At 47.1% G+C, this 23,377-nt stretch overlaps 1 protein-coding gene across 2 annotated transcripts in view; it reads left to right on the top strand.

Moving 5' to 3' along the window:
* The window catches only part of mpp7a (MAGUK p55 scaffold protein 7a), a 120,912-nt gene that overhangs the window by 61,439 nt on the left and 36,096 nt on the right, over positions 1 to 23,377 (top strand). The window contains exons 6-12 of one of the 2 annotated variants that reach the window (XM_080515203.1): positions 2,246 to 2,327; positions 2,817 to 2,902; positions 3,371 to 3,445; positions 6,389 to 6,585; positions 7,186 to 7,250; positions 15,195 to 15,215; positions 16,537 to 16,569. In XM_080515203.1, the coding sequence (XP_080371329.1) occupies positions 2,246 to 2,327; positions 2,817 to 2,902; positions 3,371 to 3,445; positions 6,389 to 6,585; positions 7,186 to 7,250; positions 15,195 to 15,215; positions 16,537 to 16,569 (559 nt within the window). The remainder of the gene's footprint in view (positions 1 to 2,245; positions 2,328 to 2,816; positions 2,903 to 3,370; positions 3,446 to 6,388; positions 6,586 to 7,185; positions 7,251 to 15,194; positions 15,216 to 16,536; positions 16,570 to 23,377) is intronic. The other variant, XM_080515204.1, reaches the window with a different exon arrangement.

Below are 23,377 nucleotides of genomic sequence, written 5' to 3'. Positions count from 1 at the left end.
TCGCGCTGACCCCCCCCCGATTCCTCTCCTACCGAAACCTCTCGTGTTGCTCTAATCAGCCCAATTATTCCATTAGAACTCGCAACTCGCCGTCCCTTCCTGGTGTCTCCCCCCCCCCCCCGCTTCCATCTCCAAGACGCCCGCCATAAGGAAACCATTATCTAGGAGGAAAACCATTAGGCGCGTATCGGTTGCGAAAACAGCCGAGTTGACGCGTTAATGGCGTTGGCGAAGTGGCACAAACCAGAGCCTCCTTCTGGTCTCCCAGGACTCCCGTTTGCTTTTGATATCGCCGCCGATAAGAGACACGGCAAACGGGGAAAAATGACACAAAACCCGTTGAGCCGTCGACCCCGGCGGCGGCGGCGGCGGGTTGGGACGGATGAAAGGAAGCTGAAAGGGGAGAAGACGACGCCCATCCTCAACAGAGATCAAAGCAATATATTTGGGATGACTTGTAGCGCTTTGTTCGACCTGTCTGTCTGGTTCCTGAGCTGATATTGGGCACTGCTGTTTGTTTTTGTAGTTTTTGTAACTACACACACGTGCACGGGCGACAATACGCTTTTATTATGACTTTGACTGTCAAAATAAAACTACATTATGGGGGGAAAACGTTGCTCTTATTGTCCATCTACTGAGCATGTGCAGAAGAACTATTTCTATTTGAGAAAAGCCGTCGTTTCCTGAGTTGTAGCATTTTCAAAAAAGTTTCATTTTTCACGCCCAAAACACAACAAAAGTTTTGCCTTTTTTTTTTCCTCAAACGTTGTGTGAACGGGTCCTTCTTCTCAGGCTGGTGCCTGAACTCTGTTTGTAGAAGGAACTGTGACAGGTTGGCAACCAGCGAGGCTATTGTTGTATTGTGGAGGGGGGAGGAGGGGGGGGGGGGGGGGGGGGGCGAATGTGTCATCACTGTCACAACAAATAAGATGGCTGGAATTCAATACTCTGTTTGGACAGGTCCGCGTTGAGCTCATCAAGAAGAATGTTTGTGCCGGTGGAGGCATTTGGAGTCTTTTCCCACGTTGGCGGTTGCTTCTAACGAGTCACAACAAAGATCGTTTTTTGTTTTTTTTTTCTTTCCTGAAATTGGCGGATTGCTAAATGCTCATTGACGCGGTCGTCCCAGTACGAGTGGGAATGACCAGCGCTGATGAGAGGAATAGACCGAAAACATCCCGATGAGTCGGCGTCGTACCGCCGGTGTGCGTTTCCTGTACGGGACCGCTGATCGTCCGCTAGCATAGCGGATCATTCAGCGGCGGCGTGGCGGCTCGAGAACCTCACCTGGGTTTTTCTCCGGGTACTCGAGGTTAATTTCTGACTCCGTAGGTGTGAATGTGAGGTTGTTTGGTTTGTCCTGACATGGTCTGGCGATCTGCTCAGGGCGTACCCTGATTTTTCCTTCTATAGCTGAGATCACCCTCCAAACCCCTCCATGAACTTAACTTATAATATAGAGGATGGATGGATGATCATTCGGGGTCTCATGAGGGTCAGTTTGGTCGAGGGGGTTTATGTAATGTATTTATCCAGCAATACTTATTTTTAAAAGAAATGTGTCTCCCAGAGAGTTTTAGCGGCTTCACTTAAACAACAAATCAATCATACTGATACTTGCCATGGTCCCATTTAAATAGAGGATTTTAAACAGGAATATCCCTTTCCGCTGGTTTTCCTCCTGAAATTACCATATCGAGGATTAAATATTCTATATATAAAGTGTTTTCTGACAAGTTTGGTTAAGTTGAATGCTGGAATGTCTTTTGCAAAGCGAGTTTGAACTCAATGAACCTTTGTTTTTCTGTTTCGCATTTCAGGGGGAGAAAAAAAAAAGTAACTGAACCAACTGTTATTATCCGCACCATACTATGATTTTGAACATAAAAATACCAAAAAAACACTCCAGCAAGGTCTCGTCCTCCAGATATACAAGACACCATGGATTTGTTCTGTTTGTCGTTTAAAAGACAAAGTCGGGTGTCTTTTTACCGCGGACGAAGACGTCCCTGCTTTTTTTTTTTTTCCCCCTGCAGAAGTAATCATAAATCAGTCCTTTTTCGGTAACAATGAGCGTCCTGTGTGCCGTTTGGAGTCCTTGAGTTTCGAAGCGCATACCTTTTTACCGTCGCTCTGGTCCGCTGCCACTGGACATCTGAGCGATGCAGCAACTGGAAGCGGAGAAGTGGAAACGCAGTCGGGTTCATCCCGTGTTTAATTACTCTGTTTATGTCATTTCTAGGGAGCAACAATCAGGCGCGATGAACACACTGGAGCCATCCTCGTCGCCCGGATCATGAGAGGAGGCGCAGCTGACAGAAGCGGTTAGTTTGTTTTTTCGTCTTTTGTCTGTGTGTGTGTGTGTGTGTGTGTGTGTCAACTGGGACTATTTGTACCCCGTGGAAACAACTGTGTAAGTTATTTACAGTACAAGAGCGTTCGGATTACACCCCTGAACCTTGAGTTCAACGGTTTTTCCGCGGCGCAAACCGTGTCGCCACTTTGCAAGAAAAGAGCACGAAATAACCGCGGAGGACTCCGGTAGCTTGGCCGTTGTGTCCACGTGTTTTCCCGTTTGATTCCGTGTCCACGCCGCGTCTCGGTCGCGGCCCCGGGCCCATTTCCACACGTGTCCACAATGAGGCTTTGGTTCCTCGCAAACCTTCGGACGGCACCGTGATGGCGGACGTTAATCCGGCGTGCAGTACACGTCCCCCCCCCCCAAGGCTCCGTGGGCACAGTGGCCCACTTGTGTGTTCGGACGATATGGGGGAGTGACCCTCGGCGTGTGTGTTTGTGATTTGGTGTGTCAGGTCTGATCCACGTCGGGGACGAGCTCAAGGAGGTGAACGGAATCCCCGTGGACGACAAGAAACCCGAGGAAATCATTCGGATTCTGGTGAGACTCGTCCTTCGCGTGTCTGGCCGCCATTCCTTTTTCAGCTACGACAATAACGTTCCTCGTTTGTGAAGGCAAAAACCTTCCCCGTGCTGACAAGAAAATAAAGACAAATACAATCCTGACCTTTCTTGACACGTCGCTCCCGGCCTTTCGACCACCAGTTCCTCCGAGAGGCTTCTTCCACCAGAGAGGACCTCTTAAGACTCGGGAGGAATCTTAGATACAGAAACCTCCAGAACCAGATGACGGCTCTCAACAACCCCCCCCCTTCCTCATCACCCCACACACACACACACACACACACTCTCCGGTTCTTCCAAGTACAGTCACCTAATCCTAATAACCCCTCCAACTGTTGAACAATCACGCGTACCTTTGCATTAGAGTTGACTCTGTGAAGTATCTGCTGCTGTTTCCGCCCCCGTCCGTTCAACCTTCCCGTCTCGTCTGTCCGTTGCTGCCCAGGCCCAGTCTCAAGGCGCCATCACCTTCAAAGTCGTCCCTGCCGTGAAAGAAGAGGCGCCAATCAAGGAGCCGAAGGTAGGTCCCGCGCCGGCGTCGTCTTTTGCCGCGATCGGGTGACACGCATCGGTTTCAAAAGCGGTTTTCCCGGCATTGCTATGATACCTTTTTGTTGGACGCCGGACATCGTTTTTGAGCCACTGTGAGGAAATGATGCATGTGCACGGTAAGACGAGCTATATAATGGTAATGAAGGGAAAATACAGTAACCAGGGCCGCTTGTATGACGACCACAGTTCATGGAAAGGTCATAAAGGGTTATTGGACGGATACGCATCTCAGTAACATATTTACTTTCGGGAAAAATGAACATGCTGCAGAGTTTTATTTTTTGTTTTGTTCTTCTGTGTTTGTAATGAAACGGCCTCGGAACACTGTGTTGGATTTTAATTAGAATCTGGTGGCCAAGAAACACATAAACCCGAGTGGGCTCACATTTTCATACCTCCAGGCCGATTGACACCCGAGTCCAAAGATAATCCCTTTGGGGGTGGGGGGTGGGTGTGTGTGTGTGTGTGTGTGTGTGTGTGTGTGTGTGTGTGTGTGTGTGTGTGTGTGTGTGTGTGTGTGTGTGTGTGTGTGTGTGTGTGTGTGTGTGTGTGTGTGTGTGTGTGTGTGTGTGTGTGTGTGTGTGTGTGTGTGTGTGTGTGTGTGTGTGTGTATCGCCATCCAACCTTTGTTGAGTTTTATTGAATCGCTTAAAGTTTGGCGCAAACTTTCATTCACAGTCAAACATGAACTGATCGGATTTCGATTGCCTAAAAGTTACAGTTTCACAGCAAAGTCCACTTTGATTTTCACAATAAAGACTTGGGGCCCATTTATACGACAATGTTTTCAAGTGAAAATGGAAAAGTTTTGCTGTGTTTTGGTCCGTTTACACAACAACGGTGCTCGGAGTTGCTGATAATGCAACTTTTTGTAAATGCAGCTACTGCCAAGCAACATTTCTGAAATAAACACAAAAACAATGAGTTTTCACTTGAACCATTGTGTGAACATGGCCTGAATTAATGACGATGAAAAGTCACTTTGACCTTAGAAATTCTCTGTAGTTCAAAATTTTCAGAATACTTTTAACATTTTTCAGATTTTACTGAATTATGACCACATGCAAAATTTGCGTAGTGAAAATCCTGCAAAGAATGATCTTATTTGCATAAACGTAACAGTTTTGCTGGTTCATTAATATCGGAATCATTTTATCGCCATAATACACACAGTGAAATTGCAGAAAAAGGAATAAAATAGATTTTTAAAGGGTTAGAAACATAATAAACTCAGATAAAATGTATATGTTCAAAATACTCAAGTTCAACCATTCTGAATCCAGCTGCTAATGTTTAGTCAAACGAACACGTCTCCTCCTGTTCGTGTGCCTTCAGACCTCAACTCAGTCGCTCCCCACAACTTTTCCTGTAAAGGAAACATTGAGACTTAAAGTCCACTTCACAGACATGTGGTTTTGTAGAAAGTAGCTGGTAGACATCTATTTTCCGGATGGCTTGACCATCAATCGTAGCGGCGTTCGATCATCCTCGCCCACTGCGGCGCTGATACGCCATTTCTCAAACGCTCGTCTCTCAGCGGGAGACCCGGGCCCGGATCCGGTCTCTGGCTTTAAGCTGCGAGGTCAGGGGCCGCCGGTCATCACTCACGACGAAGCCCACCGAGGCGCAGAGGACAGGGTGGGCCACTTAAGTCCTCTGTCACGGTGTTGCGGTTGAATCCGTCGGGACCAATAGCCGGTCGGTACCAAAACGGAGACGGCCCGAACGGAGGGCAGCTCGAGGGGCTGGACGTGTTCGAGGCAGCCGAAGAAAGGCAGGTCATCTCCGAGCGCAAGACGTACGAGCGTACGCCGCCGGAGAGTTCCGCAGCCAAAGTGGCTGCTGTGACCCAAACAAAACATCTCTGCTGAAACATAATTTCACTACATGGCACAGAGCACTCCTTAAATCAATAGGACGTCGAACAATTTAATCCCCCTCCCTCCTCCCCGTCTCTTACTCACACACATACTTTCCCTGCTTCTCTTTTCTCTTTCCACATGTACTGAGGTGTCCTAGGAGTGATAACTCATCACGACAGAACCTAATTTGGACAGAGACGCAGCAAGGTGCTGTCGGTTGCGGCTCTGCTGCCCACAAGGAAAAGACGTGGAGGTTTTTCCACTACAAGCTCCAGTTTTTCTCTGTGTTGATGAGGCGTGTACAAGCGTCACTGCCAAAGCGAATTACACACCAAAGAATAAAACTGCTTTTGGTTGTACGGGGTCAGTCCTCTGTGGAAAGACTTCTGATATTAGCCTATAAATATATCGGATGATTGAAAGACCGTGGGCGGAGCAATGAGTCTCCCATGAGAGCGTCGAGTTTCTGATGAGAGCGTCGATTCTCCATTGAGACCATCGATTCTCCATTGAGAGCGTTGCGTCTCTGATGAGACCGTCGAGTCTCCCTAGAGAGCGTCGATTCTCCAAAGAGAGTGTCGAGTCTCCGATGAGAGTGTCGAGTTTCCGATGAGAGTGTCGAGTCTCCAATGAGAGCATCGAGTCTCTGGTGAGACTGTCGAGTCTCCCTTGAGAGCGTTGAGTCTCCGATGAGAGCGTCAATTCTCCAAAGAGAGTGTCGAGTCTACAATGAGAGCGTTGAGTCTCCCTAGAGAGTGTCGAGTCTACAATGAGAGCGTTGATTGTCCGATCAGAGCATCGAGTCTCCAAAGAGAGTGTCGAGTCTCCAATGAGGGCAATGATTCTGCCCCCACAGACCTCAGGGTGACGGACTTTGGTCCATCCCGACAAACTAACTGATTGCTTTGACCTTTCCTCCATTTGTCTCCTTGAGCGTTCGTGAAGCACCTCCTGCTTAATGCTAATTTACAGTGAAGCATGACTTTTCCCCGCCTGTGACCTCAATCCCGCTCTTTGTCTTCTTCCCTCCGCCGCCGCCGCGCATCCAGGTGTTCATGAAAGCTCTCTTTGACTACCAGCCCAAAGAGGACAACGCCATCCCGTGTAAGGAGGCCGGGCTGGCCTTCAAGAAGGGCTCCATCCTTCAGATCATGAGCCAGGACGACGCGACGTGGTGGCAGGCCAAACACGAGGGCGACGCCAACCCTCGTGCCGGCCTCATCCCGTCCAAACAGTTCCAGGAGAGGTGAGACTCCCTCCTAACAAGGCCACTGTCCGCACCGCCGTCTCTCACACACACAACACTCCTTTACTCCCCCACCCCCCGTTTATTTCTCGCTCTCGATCCAGCCAAAATAAGTCTGGATTTCCGCACGGCGTCTGGATTGAAATGAGTAATGACAGAAAATGATAGCGCTGGTACCGATCCACTTTGGACGGCGAGGCGGATGGAAAATCGCGCATCAGTGCGCGGCGGCGGCCTCCTGAGCTCTGCGTTGCACTTGATGTGCAACGCAGAGCTCAGGAGGCCGGGGGAAGTTTCTTGGCGCCGTCCGACAGCACCCGAGGAGGGGAGGGCGGAAAAAAAACACGGTTGAAGGACGACGGGCGAAGAGCGAATGAAAGCAGAGAACATTTCACGTCGAGATTTATCCCCGTAGCTTTGCGTTGCTTCTCCCCCCCCCCACTTCTATCCCCGGCTCATTCGTCTCACTCCAGCCTCAGATGACGCCGTCAGACCGGCGGATTCTGTTGAGCGACTTCCCCGTAGACCTGCAGGGTTAATCGGTCCCCGAACACTTATTGAGACTGATGGATTCTGGTGTCCCGTTTCTTCTCTGTCCAGGAGATTGGCACTAAAGCGACCCGTTGCCACGCTCCTGCCTCAGCGGACCTCCAGCAGACGATCCTGTAAGTATTTCATTAGGAGGCGCGTCAGAGCAAAGCGATGTCGGGAGATCTTCATCTGGAGAGTTCAGTGCAGCGCCAGGGGTGTCAAACCCGGCCAAACCACCAAGCAGAGGATTCAAGTATTTTAGTAGTGGACACAACACAATACTGACACACGAGCTGAGATAACTAGAGTTTTTAAAAACACCCATAATACAGCAGCTAGACAAGATGTTTTTGAGTTTTTTGACATTTCATTGTATTTTGCAATAGCAGGTATCATTGAAATTAACTTTATGTTGAGCTTGTAGCCTTTTTTTGATATTTTTTTTGAGAAAATCGAGGCATTTTCATCTCGTATACTCTGCACCACAACAGGCAAAATCTTTCCATTTCAAATTTAAAGGTTAATATGGTGCCATTTTACCAGTTCCGCCCACTCGAGTTCCATTCACACTACATTTCCATATATGGTTATTTTGCCGTTGGCTCGTCCAAGAACTGTTCTAGACGTGAAGTTGTCTCGTTCTCAAACAGCAGGAGTACACATCCTTGCATTTTTGTTTTTGCTCCTCTGAAACCTCCCACTTCCCCAGTAGGACTTCCCAGTTTGACCTCACATGCATTTTCCCTACTGGGAAGTGAAAATTTACTCTTGATTCCAACAGAATGTTGAAAAAAAAAAAAAGCGCAGGACTGACTGAACCACACTGAATCTTTCCGTACTGTTGCACTGCTTCACGCTTGTCATCGAGGGAAGTGTTGCGTCTCGATTTACCCTCCCCTCCTCGTTTCTCGTCTGCTCCATGTTCCGCTCTCCTTCCCCCGTGTCCCGCTGCCTCTCCAAGTGTTGATGTCTCTGCCGCGGCAGCTTTAGCGCCGCGACGGCAGTGTTTTGTCTCTCTGGAAAACTCCTCCCACACGCCTTAAGACCCTCCATCACAGCCACCCCGGAGCGCCTAACGACAAATTTATGACCTAATGCGGAACAAACGGGTGTGACAGAAGCTCTGCGGACTGCGTTTACCTTCCCTGTGACCTCTGACCTCGACCCCGACACGTCGGCGGAGCTCCGCCCTCAACAGAACGAGGGATTGGAGTTAAATCTTATAAATCAGAGACGCTTGATTACCGCCTAATGAAGATGGGAGACGTAGCAGGAACGGTCAAGGACTCCCGCAAGACTCTGGGTTTTGAATTGAAGGGATTCCAAGAACTAATGTAGTTTTTGCTTCGTTACGCAATCTTTGCATCAAAATCCCAGAAAAACAGACAAAGTCAGGCTTTATTCATTGGATGAAAACCAGTTTTCACTACTTGTTTAAGCTGTTTTACAGCAACTGTAATCGTAAACATCTGCATTTATTCTCCAAACCCTGAACTGAAGTTGTTTTGTACATAAGAATAGATTTCTTATACCTTGTGGTGGATTTCAATCATTGGTTAGAATTACGTGACACTTATGATTTGCGTTTAATAATGACTTAGTCAGAATGTCCCCATATTCACTGGACTAAAAGTCTTGTGTGTGTTTGTTTGGCTGGCTATGCAACTTCATTGATAATTTCTTTTCCTGCTGCATACCATCTGTGACCACTAGATGTCACTAAATGACAGCAGAATGCTGCTACAATACCACTGGAAACAACATCAACAACTACTGTATTTAACTGACGGAACCTGAAAAGTGTCACGTGATAGAAAAATAAATATACACGGCAGAAATTAAACTAAATATGATAAAGCCGTAACAGAGAAGGAAAAGCAGAGAAAACTAAGAAAGCGGGCCAGAGCCGAGGAGCAAAAATCAACAGAAGGTTCTGGAACAGCAGCTGCTGGACCTGGATTATCAACACTTCCATCTGGACATGGAGAATTAAAGACACCAGTGTGACTCGTAGTCTACAGAATACAGTATGCACTATTCAGCCAAAGACAATCATATTGAGTCTCGTTATACGCTTGGACACAAGTCCTCGGTAGTCCATTAAATGTGGAAAAAAATGAATTTATAACCTTTTATGGATCTTGAGGGAAATATTTTCTTAATGCGGAGACATGAAATATTAAGATATTCTGCTATAGTTTCTAAGTAATTGTGTGTTTCAACATTTAAAAAGCAACAAAAGGTCGCCCATGAGTTTTAATAACTATCTGGATAATTTTATTACTTTTTTCCTCTTTTAAACTTTGTCCTGGTTGAGTAGTTTTAAAAAGTAGTATTCTGCCATCCAGGAATTGACATCTAAGATACAAAAAACAAGTAAAAATGTCATCAGTTGGTTCCTGTCATGAGGATGCAGGGGAACGTACACCAGTGTGTCGTCTGCGTAACTGAACCCCTCAGCACAGCCGCCATCCCTGCTTTTAACCTTCAAGCATGCGCGGAATAATAACTCTGAGCCTGAGAGTGAAAACCATAGTAGTTTATAGGTTTATACACGGTTGCCAAACAGCAATTTGGCGTGCGTACGATGCGCTACAGAGCACCGATGAACAGGGGGGGGGGGGGGCGGAGCTAGCTGGCGCCACATGACCGCTTGTGCCTCAAACCTTCGCCAAGACAAATGCGCTGCAAGCTTGTATGCAAAAACATCCACAACCTTGCCCCTCCCATCCACCCCTTCCGCTCCTACCCCCCCACCCCCCACTTGCTCACGTTTTGTCTTCATCCCACGCCAGTCGCGCCGTGACCACGCGACCGCATATTAAGGTTCCCCCCCCCCAGTCCTCCACGGCGTCCAGCTTGTTTCCTGCCTTCTCATTCGGCCCAAATACACAAAAAAACCCGGCTAAATACACGACTTGGTTGCGCTCCGGCCTCACAAACGGCCCCGCTGAACCCGGCGCCTTGCCTCCTTCCCGTTGGCCGCGGCTCCGGCTGCAGATTACCGGGTTCCGAGCGGACGCGTCCATCTGGCTGCTCGTTCCGACACGGCGGCGAGCGTTTTCTTAATGTAACGTGACTCCCTTTCAAATACGCGCGCCCCGAAAATAAAGCCACGGCGCAAACGCTGACCGCCTCCAAACTTAGCGTCGGGCCCTCGATTCCTGCCGATGAATTATAGATGTTGTCATTTCCTGGTTATGTTCGACCGCACACTGGCACACGCGGTGCCGGACGGCCAAAAATAGCCCGCTAAAAAGAGTTTTATTTTATTTTTTTTATGCGTGTGTGTGTGTGTGTGTGTCTTTGTCAGACACTGCCGCACTGTTCCCTTTACTATTTCATTTTAATGGCCCAGTTCCTCTGGTGAGTTATGGGATTTGTAAGCCTCCCTCCTCGCTCTGCACACACAGAGGGCAGGTGTAAAACGTAACCGTACCCCCACCCCCCCCCCGCCCCCCCGACCACAGCGCTCTGCAGGAGTTTCTTCTTAATGTCAGACATACTGCAAGTATTATCTGCCCGGCGACACGTCCCAGAGAGGCTTCCATGAATGACTGCAGGAATGATAACAGTGGGGGGAGGAGGGGGGGGGGGGGATTTGAGTGACTTTTAGAAAAAAAAAAAAAAAAAAAAAAAAACCCCTGCAGATGTTAGAGAGGAGGTATTGAGTGTGGAGGAGCTGGACCGGCTCCACCGAGGGGTTGCGTTCGGTAGCAGACGGCGAGCCCCGAGGAGCGGCGGTGGCCCCGGGGTCAGCAGACGGAGCTTGGCTCGGGGCCGGCGGCGGCGGCGGCGGCGGCGGCCATAAACTACAACCTAATTGAAGGACGCGGTGGAGACCCCGCCGTTCCTGAGCGGTGCACCGAGGTGGTGATTGAAGAGGGGGTCCTTTCCTTTCCTCTCTCTCTCTCTCTCTCTCTCCCTCCCTCGCTCTCTCTCTCTCTCTCTCTCTGTTTCCAGCCCGGGAGCTCCGTCGGCTGCAACAATATTGGTCTTGGCGAGGGGGCGGCGGCGAGCGTTGCTTAGCCGTGTCCATTTACGCCCCAACATTGGCGAGAAGTAAATTCTTCTCTCGGTTCCCCCAAAAACCCGTCCGCCCGGGCTCGCCCGTGTCCCCCAGATCGGCTCGTCGCCCCCTCCGCCCGTCCGGCTCCCCTCCCCTCCCCTCCCCTCCGTCAGCGCCTGGCTCCCCTCCAGCTCCTCCATCTGCTCCGGGGGAACATCCTGACAGCTTCCCTCCAGCCTGTCGGCCGCTCCGTCCGACATGCTCGCCCCTCCGCCGTCTTTGATTGTTTGATTTTGGCTCGCGGGCCGCCAAACACGTGGACGCACTTATCGCTCACCTTGGGGTCCCTCCCCCCCTCCCTCCCTCCCTCCCTCCCTCCCTCCCTCTCTCTGGTGAACGGCCGACCCATTCTGAAATCGGTCTTAAGTGGCCCTGAACTCGGCCCGACGCTCAATTTATCCGTCCATTTCGCTTCTCGGCCTAAATGCTTTCAGACACGAGTGGGGGGGGGGGACGGTGGGGGACAGGGGGGGGGGGACGTGGGAGCTTGATGGAGGAAAAGATCCTTGTTGTTCTCCAAGGGGAGCAGCAGATGAACCCGTGAAGACCACCCTCGGCGGTTTACAACGTAAAGTCTTTCCTTCGCCTTACGACGCTCTTCCCCCTGCGGCGGCCGGTTAACGTACGAAGTCAGATTCATGATGCCGGCCAGCTTCTCGTCTCCGTCCTGACTTTGAAAAATCAGCTGGATCGTTGAGCGCCAAGAGATGTGTGGCAAAGATTTGACTCTTTTTTTTTTTTTTTCATCTGGAAAATCTTATGGCAAACAAAAGTGACCGCGTCCATTTTGGATTTGTATTAAACGGAACCAAACAAAGTGTCCCTGTGCCTTTAGGTGTAAATTATAATGTATTCATTTAATATTTGGAGAAAAAAACAGCAGCTCCAGAAAAATTTGCTTTATCAGTGTCGTTAAGTGGCGACGGAATCTGGACCAAACAAAAAAATACAAAAATATTAATGAGAAAATGGTGTGTGTGTATTTAGCCACAGAAACATAAAAATAAACTACGACGGCCAGCTATTTATAAGCACAGGTCGGTAATTCATGTTTTATTTTGTTTATTTATTTATTTATTTTTGTTTGGTATAATTTCTTAAATTGTATTTTTGTGGGGGGGGGGTGCATTATACAGACAAAACAAAACAAATTACCAAAAACTTCTTTTGTTAATGAGCCTTTGGTTGAAAAAAAAGTGCTTTAAATAAAAAGTTAAAAATAAAAAATAAAAAAAATGTTAAATTCATAGTTTGTATTAAACGGCAAAAAAGAAAAAAGTTAACATGACTAAGCTAGCATCACTGCTAAAGATGTATTTTAATGATAATATGCAGCTAAATGTATACCAAACAGTGAATAAGACAATAAAATCAATAGATCTGATAGGAACTTTCCAGCTCCACTACAAAGAATATGAAAGACAAAATGCTAATTAATTTGATCCGATGATTATGAAAGATAAAGTGCTGGGTTAGCATAGCGTAGTTTGTGTTATTTCCCAAAAATATACTTGTGAAATCAAATTCAGATGAATTCATCTCTAATGATGAGGGAAAAAAATCAAACGAAACAATAGATTTAATTTAACCGAGGCGCCCCAGCGCAATGACTCTGAATGCTAAATTAGCATAGCATGGTTGGCATCAATGCCAGAAAATAATATAGATGTTAAATACTTTTCTATTTCGTAGTAAAAGAAATAATACGAACGTACTCGGTTGGTGACTCACCTTCTTGGTTGTGAAATTCCAATGTTAGCGTAGCATAGTTAGCATCGCTGCCACAGATCAGTGGAGGAACTTTCTGATTGAACCTCGACTCGCTGCACGTGCGTTACGCAACCAGGGATCGATGCCATCATGTCTTTTGGTTTCCATTCAGGTAAACGGTTTACGCAATCCCGCCAAACCTTTTGTTTTGTTTGTTTACAGCCCGTCTGATTGTCCGGCCCTCGGGGCTCGGTCGCGATGCCGTCACGTCTTGCAGACCTGATTAGCAGACGGCATTTCTTTTTTTTTTTTCCCCCATTGAATGTTCTCGGCGCTTGCCTCGTCTCACCCCTTTCTCTCAGCCTCTGCCCCCCCCCCCAGGACTTCAGCTAAGAAGACGAGTCTTTAGGAAATGAGGAAAGGTTTTACTCTCAAACGGGACGATTTACATTCTCCAGTGTTATCTGGAGTCTGACAGATGAAAGCTTCCAGACGTTCTAATGCAGGGCAGGATTTCCCATATCTCCACCATCCTCGTGTTGTTTTCTCTTTCAACTTTCCCTTTGCCCCCCCCCCCCCCCACCCCCATTCCACCATTACCTCAGAGTGTGGTTCAGAGGCGCTGCTTCGACTTAACATGTCACATCGCGGCAGGATGTTAGCGAAGGAAAACGACGTTTACCCCCCCTCCAAAACAAGGTGGCAGATAAACACGTTCCAGAGAGTCGTTTACCCGGTGGACGTTAGCGCCTCGCGGGGAAGGCCAAGGCTCCTGTGTGTGTGTGTGTGTGTGTGTGTGTGTGTGTGTGTGTGTGTGTGTGTGTGTGTGTGTGTGTGTGTGTGTGTGTGTGTGTGTGTGTGTGTGTGTGTGTGTGTGTGTGTGTGTGTGTGTGTGTGTGTGTGTGTGTGTGTCGGTTCAAACCCTCTTCGGGAAGGAAGGCGTCTGTAAGTGCCTCCAAATGTTCTCAGCATCTTAAACCAACACAGACTTTACCTCTGCGACCATTTAGAAATCGTCCTCCTGCCGTTCGGGCCACAGCTCCATGAATCTCAATCTGTATTTTTGTCTGTTCAAACACAGATGCGCCACAGACATGCAGCACAGACTGCGTCTCACTTGGTAAAAAAAAAAAAAAAAAAACGTAGAAGAATGTCACCGTGAATAGATTTCTAGAAGAAAACCCAAACTCAAGGTCCACTTCCTTTTGGTTGTTTGTTTTTAACCACAATACTTGTCAGTTTTTTCCTCCAACCTGCTTCACTACAAATCTTCCTTCGTCATTTGACACTTAAATAATGTGGTGAATTTATGTCGACACTCACTGAAGAGTTCAAAGCAGGAAGTCGACCTTGAAGATGGGTTTATTTATACATCTAGACTTTGTGCTGTTCAGATTATGTTCTCACTTTTAGATTGTTGCAAGACTTAGACTTAGTCTGGAGTTTTCAAATGGGCTTGATTACAAACATTGAGCATTAGACAAGGAAATTATATAAATCGAGGTAAATTGTGGAAGAAATAGACTTTAAAGGAGCTGCTTTTTTAGATATCTTTCATCTTAAAGTCCTTTGAAGTCCAGTATTTTCTTCATAACAAATATTCCAACCAAAAACAAACAAACAAAAAAAGACATGATTAAACACACAAAAAAATTAAATAACACTCTTGAACAAAAAAAACAAACATACAAGATCAAATTCAGTGTGCATGCGTCCTCATAAAGTAATAAACATAATGTGCACATTATAAATTGCTTCCTAAGCAAATTAAATGGAGCATTTGCAGCATTGCTGCTTTTATTTTTGGAAATCAGAGAAATTAAAGTTGACTTTTTTTTTTTTAAACAAATGAGGCTCATAAACCTGAAATATAACGTGTTTCGTTAATCCTTTTTGAATATTTCGGTTTGTAATGAGGCCCAGATGAAGGTTTTCGGCTTTTACAACTGAGAATATTCAACAATCTTTGTATTTGCACGCAGATCTGAATTCCTCCTGAACAAAACATGCTAATGAGGAACATTATTTGTTTTTTGTTTTTTCCCCGGTAATCTAAAAACCAGTGGGAAAGTCATGAGAGTCGAGCTTATTTTGAAGGTGTATCCTTGACACTCAGTTAACCTCAGTAATTGATGAAATTGTGCGATAGCGAATATATTAGACAATCACATTTTTCACTGTTCTGTGTGTGTGTGTGTGTGTGTGTGTCAAAATAAGAGTTTTTCTGTACATTTCCACATCTTGAGATTCAGATTTTAACGATTTTCTTGTGTCTGTCACTTTGTTTTGCTTTTCTAAGACGATGTGGCCATAGAGCTCGGTAGGTTTCTTCTTCTTCTTCTTCTCCTTCTTCTCTTACCTCATCCCTCCACCTGCTTTTTGCAGCCAAACATCGTTTTTGTTTTTCTAACTTGGACTCATTTCCATCCCGTTGCTTCTTTGGCTGCCCCCCAGCCCAAGAGGTCGAAGGTACTACTGGTCCATTGCGATCCCCAACGAAACCTAATCTGTGATCGGTCCTTCCCGTGTCACGAAACATTCACCTCATCGCCTGCGCTCCCTGTATTTGTGCCGCCCCGTCCTCTCAAGTCGAAGCTAATTGCCAAACAATTAGAGTGATTGTCGGCTCCTCCAGAATCTCATTTCTCCTTCAGACGACCATCACATCTCATGTAACCACGTCTGATCGCACTAATGCATTAACTGACATCACGGTGTTCAACATCGTGCATTTTTCAATGCGTTTCCAGGTTTGTCTTGAAAGGCTTCAGGCCTCGTAAATAAGATTTTTTTTAACGTTCTGTGCACAATCACATTCGTTCAAGTGGAAGGCATCTTGAAACACTTGAGTCGGATCAACTGGACGTGTTCATGTATCTTGTAAGTCGTTTTTTTACTTTTATCCAAGTGGCTTCATCAGTTCATGCTGGCAGGTTTAACTGAAATGTTCAGGAGCTCAGCAGGGGATCTCTAACACTTTCCTTTTTTTGGGGCATTGGTCCAAATCAAAAATTCTTGATTTATGTCACAAAACTATGAAGTTAAAGTCTATTTTTTTTTTCCCACAAAGGTAAGTCAGCAGTGGGAGTAGAAATGGCGGCACGTCAGGCTAAAGAGAAAGAAAGAAAAGGAGAAACAAGAGAGTCAGATAGGATGGGATTTGTCTTCATTTGGAGCAATTCCAGCTCAATGCAGACAGAATATGATACAGAAACGTGGTTTTGGGGGGTTTATCCAAGTTTACGATGGTAAACTTGACTCTTCCCCAGGAAACGGCTGAATTAACACAAGAGACGTTGAGTGAAACACCCAAATACTTTTAGTTTAATGATGACGTGCTGAGAAAACAGCATGACCCGATGAATTCACCTGTTCTAAGAGCAAAATAACGTTCAAGTCCATTTGACCTGATTCAAGACGTTTCGAGTTGTTTCCGTTTTAAGATGTCCATTGGGAGGAGAAACAACAAATATAGAACATAGACCTGATTTCTGTCTGTTTGTTGTGTGTTCTTGTGTTGTTTTTTTAATTTCTTGCAAACCGTCAAGACAAGTCGACGCCTGTTCTGATTCCCCTTTTAACACGATGTTGTGATTGTTTTTTCTTCTGGCTTCTTTCTATCTTTTTCTTCTCCTCACCAGACGACATTGACTATAGTAGTGGATTCCACCTAGGTGAGAGAACCTCTTCTTCTCTTCTTGTCGCTCCTCCTCCTCCCCGCTCCCTCATGTACCAATGAACTCCGTCCCGTCCCTCAGTCATCCCGTGACCCTCTAATCAGTCGTCCTCCCGTCACTCTTCGAGCCCTTCATGTCCCGTTTTCCCACACGGCCTCGAAGACTCAGAAGTAGTCAACTGTTTTTCCAAAGTGTTTGGCACGTCCTGGTCTCGGTACGACCGGTTTCGACTTGGACTCCGAAACACAAAGTGGTTCCGTAGTGGGACTATTTCTGCCCGCCGCGCTGACAGCATGGGTGTGCTGGCAGGTCGTGTCATGGATCCGCAGCATGTAGTTATCCTGTTCTGCCTCTGCTGTTGGTCGGAGGACGCTTCTGGAGGGATTTGGGTTTTTTTTTTTTTTTTTCCACGCTTTGTTCTGGAGGTCCGGCCAAGGCACCGGGGGCCCCCGTTGATGTGGTTCTGGTTCGGACTTAATGACAATTACCGTGGCCCGGTTTCGTCCCTTTCCACCAGGGAGCTGCTTCCAATTCTCCGTCCTGCAGAGGGAATGTTCCCCCCATCATGTTTTTATTACCACTGTCATTTTCCTGACAAATCATAAGGTACGGTCCTGCCGGAGGACCACAGGCGGTACGAGCTGGCTCCAACACAAACCTGTCAGTCCTGCTCTCGCTTGGTTTGTCTTCATCTCCTCTCTCTCTCTCTCTCTCTCTCTCTCTTTCTCCATCCCATTCTGTCTATATTGAGATGTGAGGTCAGGAGGTGAACCGGCCTCCGAGCTCTCCTTGCACACCATACACCAATTCTCCCGGGGATTTCACGGGATATCGGAGCGCACGCGAGTTTATAAATACGACGTCTGAACCGTGTCTGCCAAGCTCAATCAGGGTCACTTCCCAGGGCCCGGCCGTCGTGCCAAACACTGTTCCGTTTCTAAACCCCCCCCCCCGTCACCCCGCCTCACCTCCTCCGTGAGGTCACTGACCTCGGGCTCTCCTCTTCCTCCTCGGTCACCAAAACAAAATCCAGCTCTGCAGCGGGGCTAAGCAAGCGTTTCTCCTCTCCATCAGCCCAGAACGAGGTTTTAACTGAAACGAGAGAACCTCAGGAGGAGGAGGGAAAAAAAAATTATTGTGAGTTATAATAACATCTTCTCTGTGCGAGAGCAGTTGCTGCTTGACTTTTCAGCCTGTTGGATGTGGTCGTGTGATTTAAAGTTGGCCCGTCCCGAAAAGTTTGAAATCCTAGAACTTACAGATGCTTTTGCAATGCTACTGAGGTTTCACAGGGAAATGAAAGAGGGTGGGGGTGTGGGGTGTGGGGTGGGGTAGGGGGGGGGGGAGTTGTTGTCCTCCTTAGCTTCTCCCTTCATGCTTCTCTCAGTGATGCAACGTCTGTAACGCCTTCTGCCAAAAGCGATCCTGGAGCACTGCTTGGGGGCGAGTGGATTCCTGTGCTGGAGTCCAGAGCCAGAGAGCTGCACAAAATAATAAAAAAAATACTTTGAGGAGGAGAGAACCCACGTCCCATGACACCTCCTCCTCCTCCTCCTCACGTCTTTGTTGTCTTTTCAAAAGAATTGCTGGAAAACGTTCTTGTTTGACCAAAGAATTCAAACCTTTACACTTTAGAGGGGTTTTACTTTGTGGTTTTAATTTTGCAGGTCAACAAGTTTTTTCCAAAGAAGGGTACGATTGTTTTACCGCTGGTCTTGGTGAGGTTGCGTTGGTTGGAATGGACAGAGACGTACATGAAAAGACAGAACCAACAGATGGTTGGAGAAGTGATGAATGGATTTCACCTGTATAGCACTTTGCAGTCTCGCTCAAGGACACATTGACGTTTGAACTGGCGGATATGGGAAATTGAACCAACAACCTTCCGATTTGAGGACGACCGCCCTACCAACCGAGCCACGGCTGCCCTATATCAATAATATACTGATGAATATAGAGAATGACTATAGACAGGCATACGAGAGAGGATGGATGGACGGGTTGATGAAAAGACAAGGACACATTTGCATGGACAGACGGAGTGATAAGAGGGTCAGTCAGACGGACGGAAAGATGGATCAGATGGACAGACAGATGAACGGCTGATGGATAGATGAACAAATGAATGGCCGGACGGACGGAGAGAATAGAAGAAGAGACCGATGACCGGACGGACGGACACACCTGCGAATCGGTGTAGGTGAATGGACAGACGGGAATGATGGATGAAAATGTGAACGGGCTTGAAAGATGGATGGAATTGTAGAAAAAGACAAGTTCATCCAGGTGTCGCTTCACTTGTTGGGAACCAAACCTTTCAGATTAGTGACTTGTTGTTTTCTCACCCATCTGTCCAAACACTTGCTTTATGGCACTTTAATGGTCCCTCAATTATTGACCGTCCGACGCTTGGATTCAATCAGAGCAGGTATGTATACAACCTTCGCATCAACAGTCACTTGATTAGACCTTCGGAGAAGAGACTTGATTCTCTGAGGCTCACAGCAGAGCTTCTCCCGTCTGACATCACACTGATGAGACAAACAGGGATTCGACATTCAACACCAAACTTGTTGGCACGTCCATTTTTTGGCTTGTTGGAGCAAGAGCAAGGACTCCAGCGGGAGCAGAAGTGCTTTTTTTTTTTTTTTTCCTATTTTGCCAACTCATAAGGCATTAGGCATCGTTTAGGGACCAGACATTCTTCAGCCCCGAGGAGCTGCGGGATAAGACGGAGGGGAAAAACAAATAGCGTTTGACACAAATGGACCTCTCGCAGCCAGAGGTCTGCAGCGCCGTTCCACTCTGTAAGCCTGTAACACTTGGGTTCGGTACCACTTTCCAAGTGCTCCGAGCGAGAGCCGCGGAAACTCGCTCCCAGAATGTGTCGTCCCCCCTCCACCCCCTAGATAACACGTTTTAATGAGTTCACCACCGTGGAGCGTTGCATATTGCTCGCGCCATGCCCAACGGGCTTCTCCGTCTGGTTTCGGTCGCTCTTGCCACTAAAATCCCGCGAAGGTCGTCACTTGACACCCTCTAAAGGCCGTCGCCGGTACTGCACTCCCGTCCTGAATTGTCTCAGCCGCTGCTGGAAAACTTGAGCGGCCCGAGGCAATCAAATATCCCAAAGATCAGCCATGAATCCCGGTTTTAATGCGACGCCGTGATCATTTCTGCAGGTGGCGGCTGCTGCTGCTGCTGCTGCTCCGGTTGTGCGGAGGGAGCATTCGGAGGACACACTCACGTCTGTCAGGAAACGGCCACCTCGCTGTTTTCACTCGCAGCATCCTCCCCTTTGAACTCCCTCAAAACATTTTCCAGAAGGAGCGCCATTGTAACAACTGTGGAAGCGCGCGGTCAAAGGGTACAAGTACAATTGGAAGTTCTCTACATAAAACATTAATCACTAGCAGGTTTTCAGCAGGAGTTTTATTTAAAAAAGAAAACGAAAGCATTGAGTCAATTTTTAGGAGCCAGGTGCACAAGAAACTTGGCACGAGAGTGGATCAGCTAAGCAATATAATGCAGGCCTGTATGGGAGCATCGACCGAAACCGTCCTGAAGGGACCAATCCGTCACTGCACGACGACAGAATAGCAAAAAAAAAAAAAAAAAACCCTCAATTAAATGCTGCAAAATTGATGCAAAAACATTTTTGAAAATATGCAGCAGCAAATGTCAACAAAGCAGAGAACAGAGTGTCTGAGAGGTTTGTGGCGGGTTGATGAAAGGCAGAGCAAAGTTGTTTCCATGATGAAGAAAAGAACGAAGGCTAATCGCTAAAAGCTGGGGAATAAATTCACCCAAGGCTCTGGAACAACAGCTGCTCCACCTGGATTATCAACACATGTCATTTTCCTCTTCACGATGAGTTTTTTGTTTTTTTTTACCGATGAGACTGATGGTCTGGGAAATACGGTAGTTGCTTTCCAAAACAGCATTTTACCGTATTTACCAGACTACGTCACATTTCTTTCGGTCGTTTGGCCGGTCATGTGACATATTAATAAGAAGTGACCGAGTTATTAAAATATAAAGTTGCATTCCATGTAGGACCACTAGATGTCAGTGTATGACAACAGAACGCTGCTACAGTAACACTCCGGAGGCTTATCGTGGGCTGGAAACGTCCAGAACTGACGGGCAAATTCTTACAAGGTTCTGCAGTTGCATCTGGACATGGAAAATAACTATTGCTTATATCTGTTTTGTTTTTCTTCTTCTTCTTCCTGATGCCTTTTCATGCTTCGAGAACCCAACATGCTTCCATGTATTATGCCAGCGCGACAAGCCGATGACAAACCCACAGCAGAGGTTCCTCTGTCTGCCCCGCGCATTATATTTATCATTTTTTCACCGTGTGGATAATAATGGCTGACAGTGTGGAAAGCTTCCTCCTCCTCCTCCTCCTCCTCATCATCTCTTCCCACCACGCCAGTAATGGAGAGGCAGGGGGAGCTGGTAATGCTTCCCACATTCGGTGCCCGCGAACCGGACTAAGTGTTACAGCGTTAAACCGCAGCACGGGGCATCAAGCCGAGGACGTAATGTGCTCTTAATCCTCGGCTGCCATGCCCACTTAATCCCAGAGATGTCGTCTCCATTAGCTGTGAGGGGAGCGGGGGCCCCTGGCGGGGAAGCGTGGATGGTACTGGAACTGTCTCCTGGAGTTACGGGCCCTGAAACCTCTTGCTTTCTCTCGTGTTCAGAAAGTGAAGTGTGATTGGAAGGGAAAGATGGCAGTCATTATTTTCATTCCTCCCCCGTGACGAATTATTCAGTTATTTTGCACATAAAGCCTGTTTGTGCTCCAGCGTGTGGTCTTGTTCGACTTTCTTCGTGTGGCGGGAAGCAGTCCGAAACATCTCTGTGTATTTAAGTTTTAACAACGTGGCTTCAGCCAATGATTGCATTTAGATAAAGGGCCCATATTTTACAGTTTTCCAACAATTTCACATAGTTCTAAGAGGTCCAACATTGTATTCACAGCGTATCCTCAAATTCAGCCTGTCTAAAAGACCTTCCAGTGAGAGAACAGGCTGTTTGTGTGTCTGCACCTTTAAATACTCATGAACTGTGTTGGTTTTCTCCTGTCGCGGTTCTGAGAAGATAGAAGTTATTTTAGAGGGTCAAAGTGACAATCCACTACCAGTGGGAGGGGTTTATTTCCCCGCATGATGTCACAAAGGGGAGATCTCTGAATTGCCTTTATGAGCAAAGAAATTGAGGGGGATTACTCAAACACAAGCTGTGGAGACACACATTACACTTAGAAAACCATTAGAGAAGTGGATTTAGTATAATATTCCACCTTACTTGCTCACCTCATGATGGATTCACCTACTTTTGCTTTGGTCGAGATGCTTCAGAGTTAAGATGAGTTTTAGGTTTTGGGAAGTGCCGGTCCTTATAAGTACAGCTATACAAAACCTGCAAGTGTGACTTCAGTAAGGAAACCTAACCCCGACACACGCACTCACTCACAGCAAGCCACCGCTAAGCTTTCCTTCCAAGGAAACTCGAAACAGAATTATTGTCAGCAGATTTGATCCTGGCCCGCTGAAGCGCCGAGCCGAGGCCCCGCCTCCCGGTGCCACTCGCATCCAGAATTCCTTTCCGACGGGTAACCTTTCCGCTCAGATCAAGATCTCGGAGGCTTTCGGCTCCTGACAAGCGGGCGGCTTTTCCTTCACTTAAACACGATCCCGAGTCCCTCCTGGATCACTATCATTTCCATCCCCTCCGCCTCACTCCAGAAACACGAAAGAAGAGCAACTGAAAACGTTTTCTGCGTCGTGGTTCTCGGTGTAATATGAACACAAGTTGACTAAACATGGAGAAATAACAGTAATAGGAGTGGCGTTGATCATTTGATTTTCTTTCGGCCCTAATGCTAATGAAAATGTTTTTTTTATGTCAATAAATGACTACAAGTTACTCTTAAAAGCAGATTTTAATAACTTTATGTTGCTAACATCTAACATAATAAGCTTGTTTTTGAGGTGAGAGATGACTAGATTCACAGAAAAGACCTTTTAAAAAAAAAAAAAAAAATATATATATATATATATATATATATATATATATATATATATACTATTCCATCCACACTGTCTTCATGGTGAATATTGGTGTTTGCAGTGTGTGTCAGGGAGCTAATGGGGATCAAAGGTCATGCTCAAGAACTCATAAAGGCGACGTGTGCGATTCCAACCTTTGATCTTGTGCTTCTGTGGCCTGCAGGCCACCGCCGCCCAAAGCAACCGCTGGTTTCCTTCCACTTCCTCCTCTTCCACCGTCCCGAGTGGAATTGTCGGTGGAAAATGAAATTTAATTATTGTCGAAGGGAATCTGAACGTCCCTTCGTGACTTTGGTTCGGTTCATACCGAGCGCCGCTCGGTGCACCTGCCCCCCCCCCCCCCCCGTGGCCTGACAGACGGGAACGGACGGCGTTCGTCGTGTTGCCCAGAGCCCTAATTAGCCCGTGGCGTTGTTTACGCCACGATGAACGACGGCGGTTTGAACCTTCCTAGTAGGACATATCGCTGCGACCTCCTTCGCGAGTGTTTATTGTCACGATGTCAACCTTGTGGATATTGGTTACCACCAGTTTGATGTCTTTGCAGGAGAAATGCAGATGAGCGGTGCATGTTTTCCACTGTGTCGGGTGGTGGTTTGGGGGGGGGGGGACACAGAATGAGTGGATTAACCACAATGGCACAGACTGTATAAGCCACAACGTGCCCACAGTGGAACAAAGTCTGCCCTAGATGTTCACTGTAACACTATCTTCTCTGCTCA

Source organism: Blennius ocellaris, assembly GCF_963422515.1.
Source record: "Blennius ocellaris genome assembly, chromosome: 19".
NCBI lineage: Eukaryota > Metazoa > Chordata > Actinopteri > Blenniiformes > Blenniidae > Blennius > Blennius ocellaris.
Note: the sequence above shows the minus strand (reverse complement) of the source record. Positions and strands in the feature narration are given on the sequence as shown.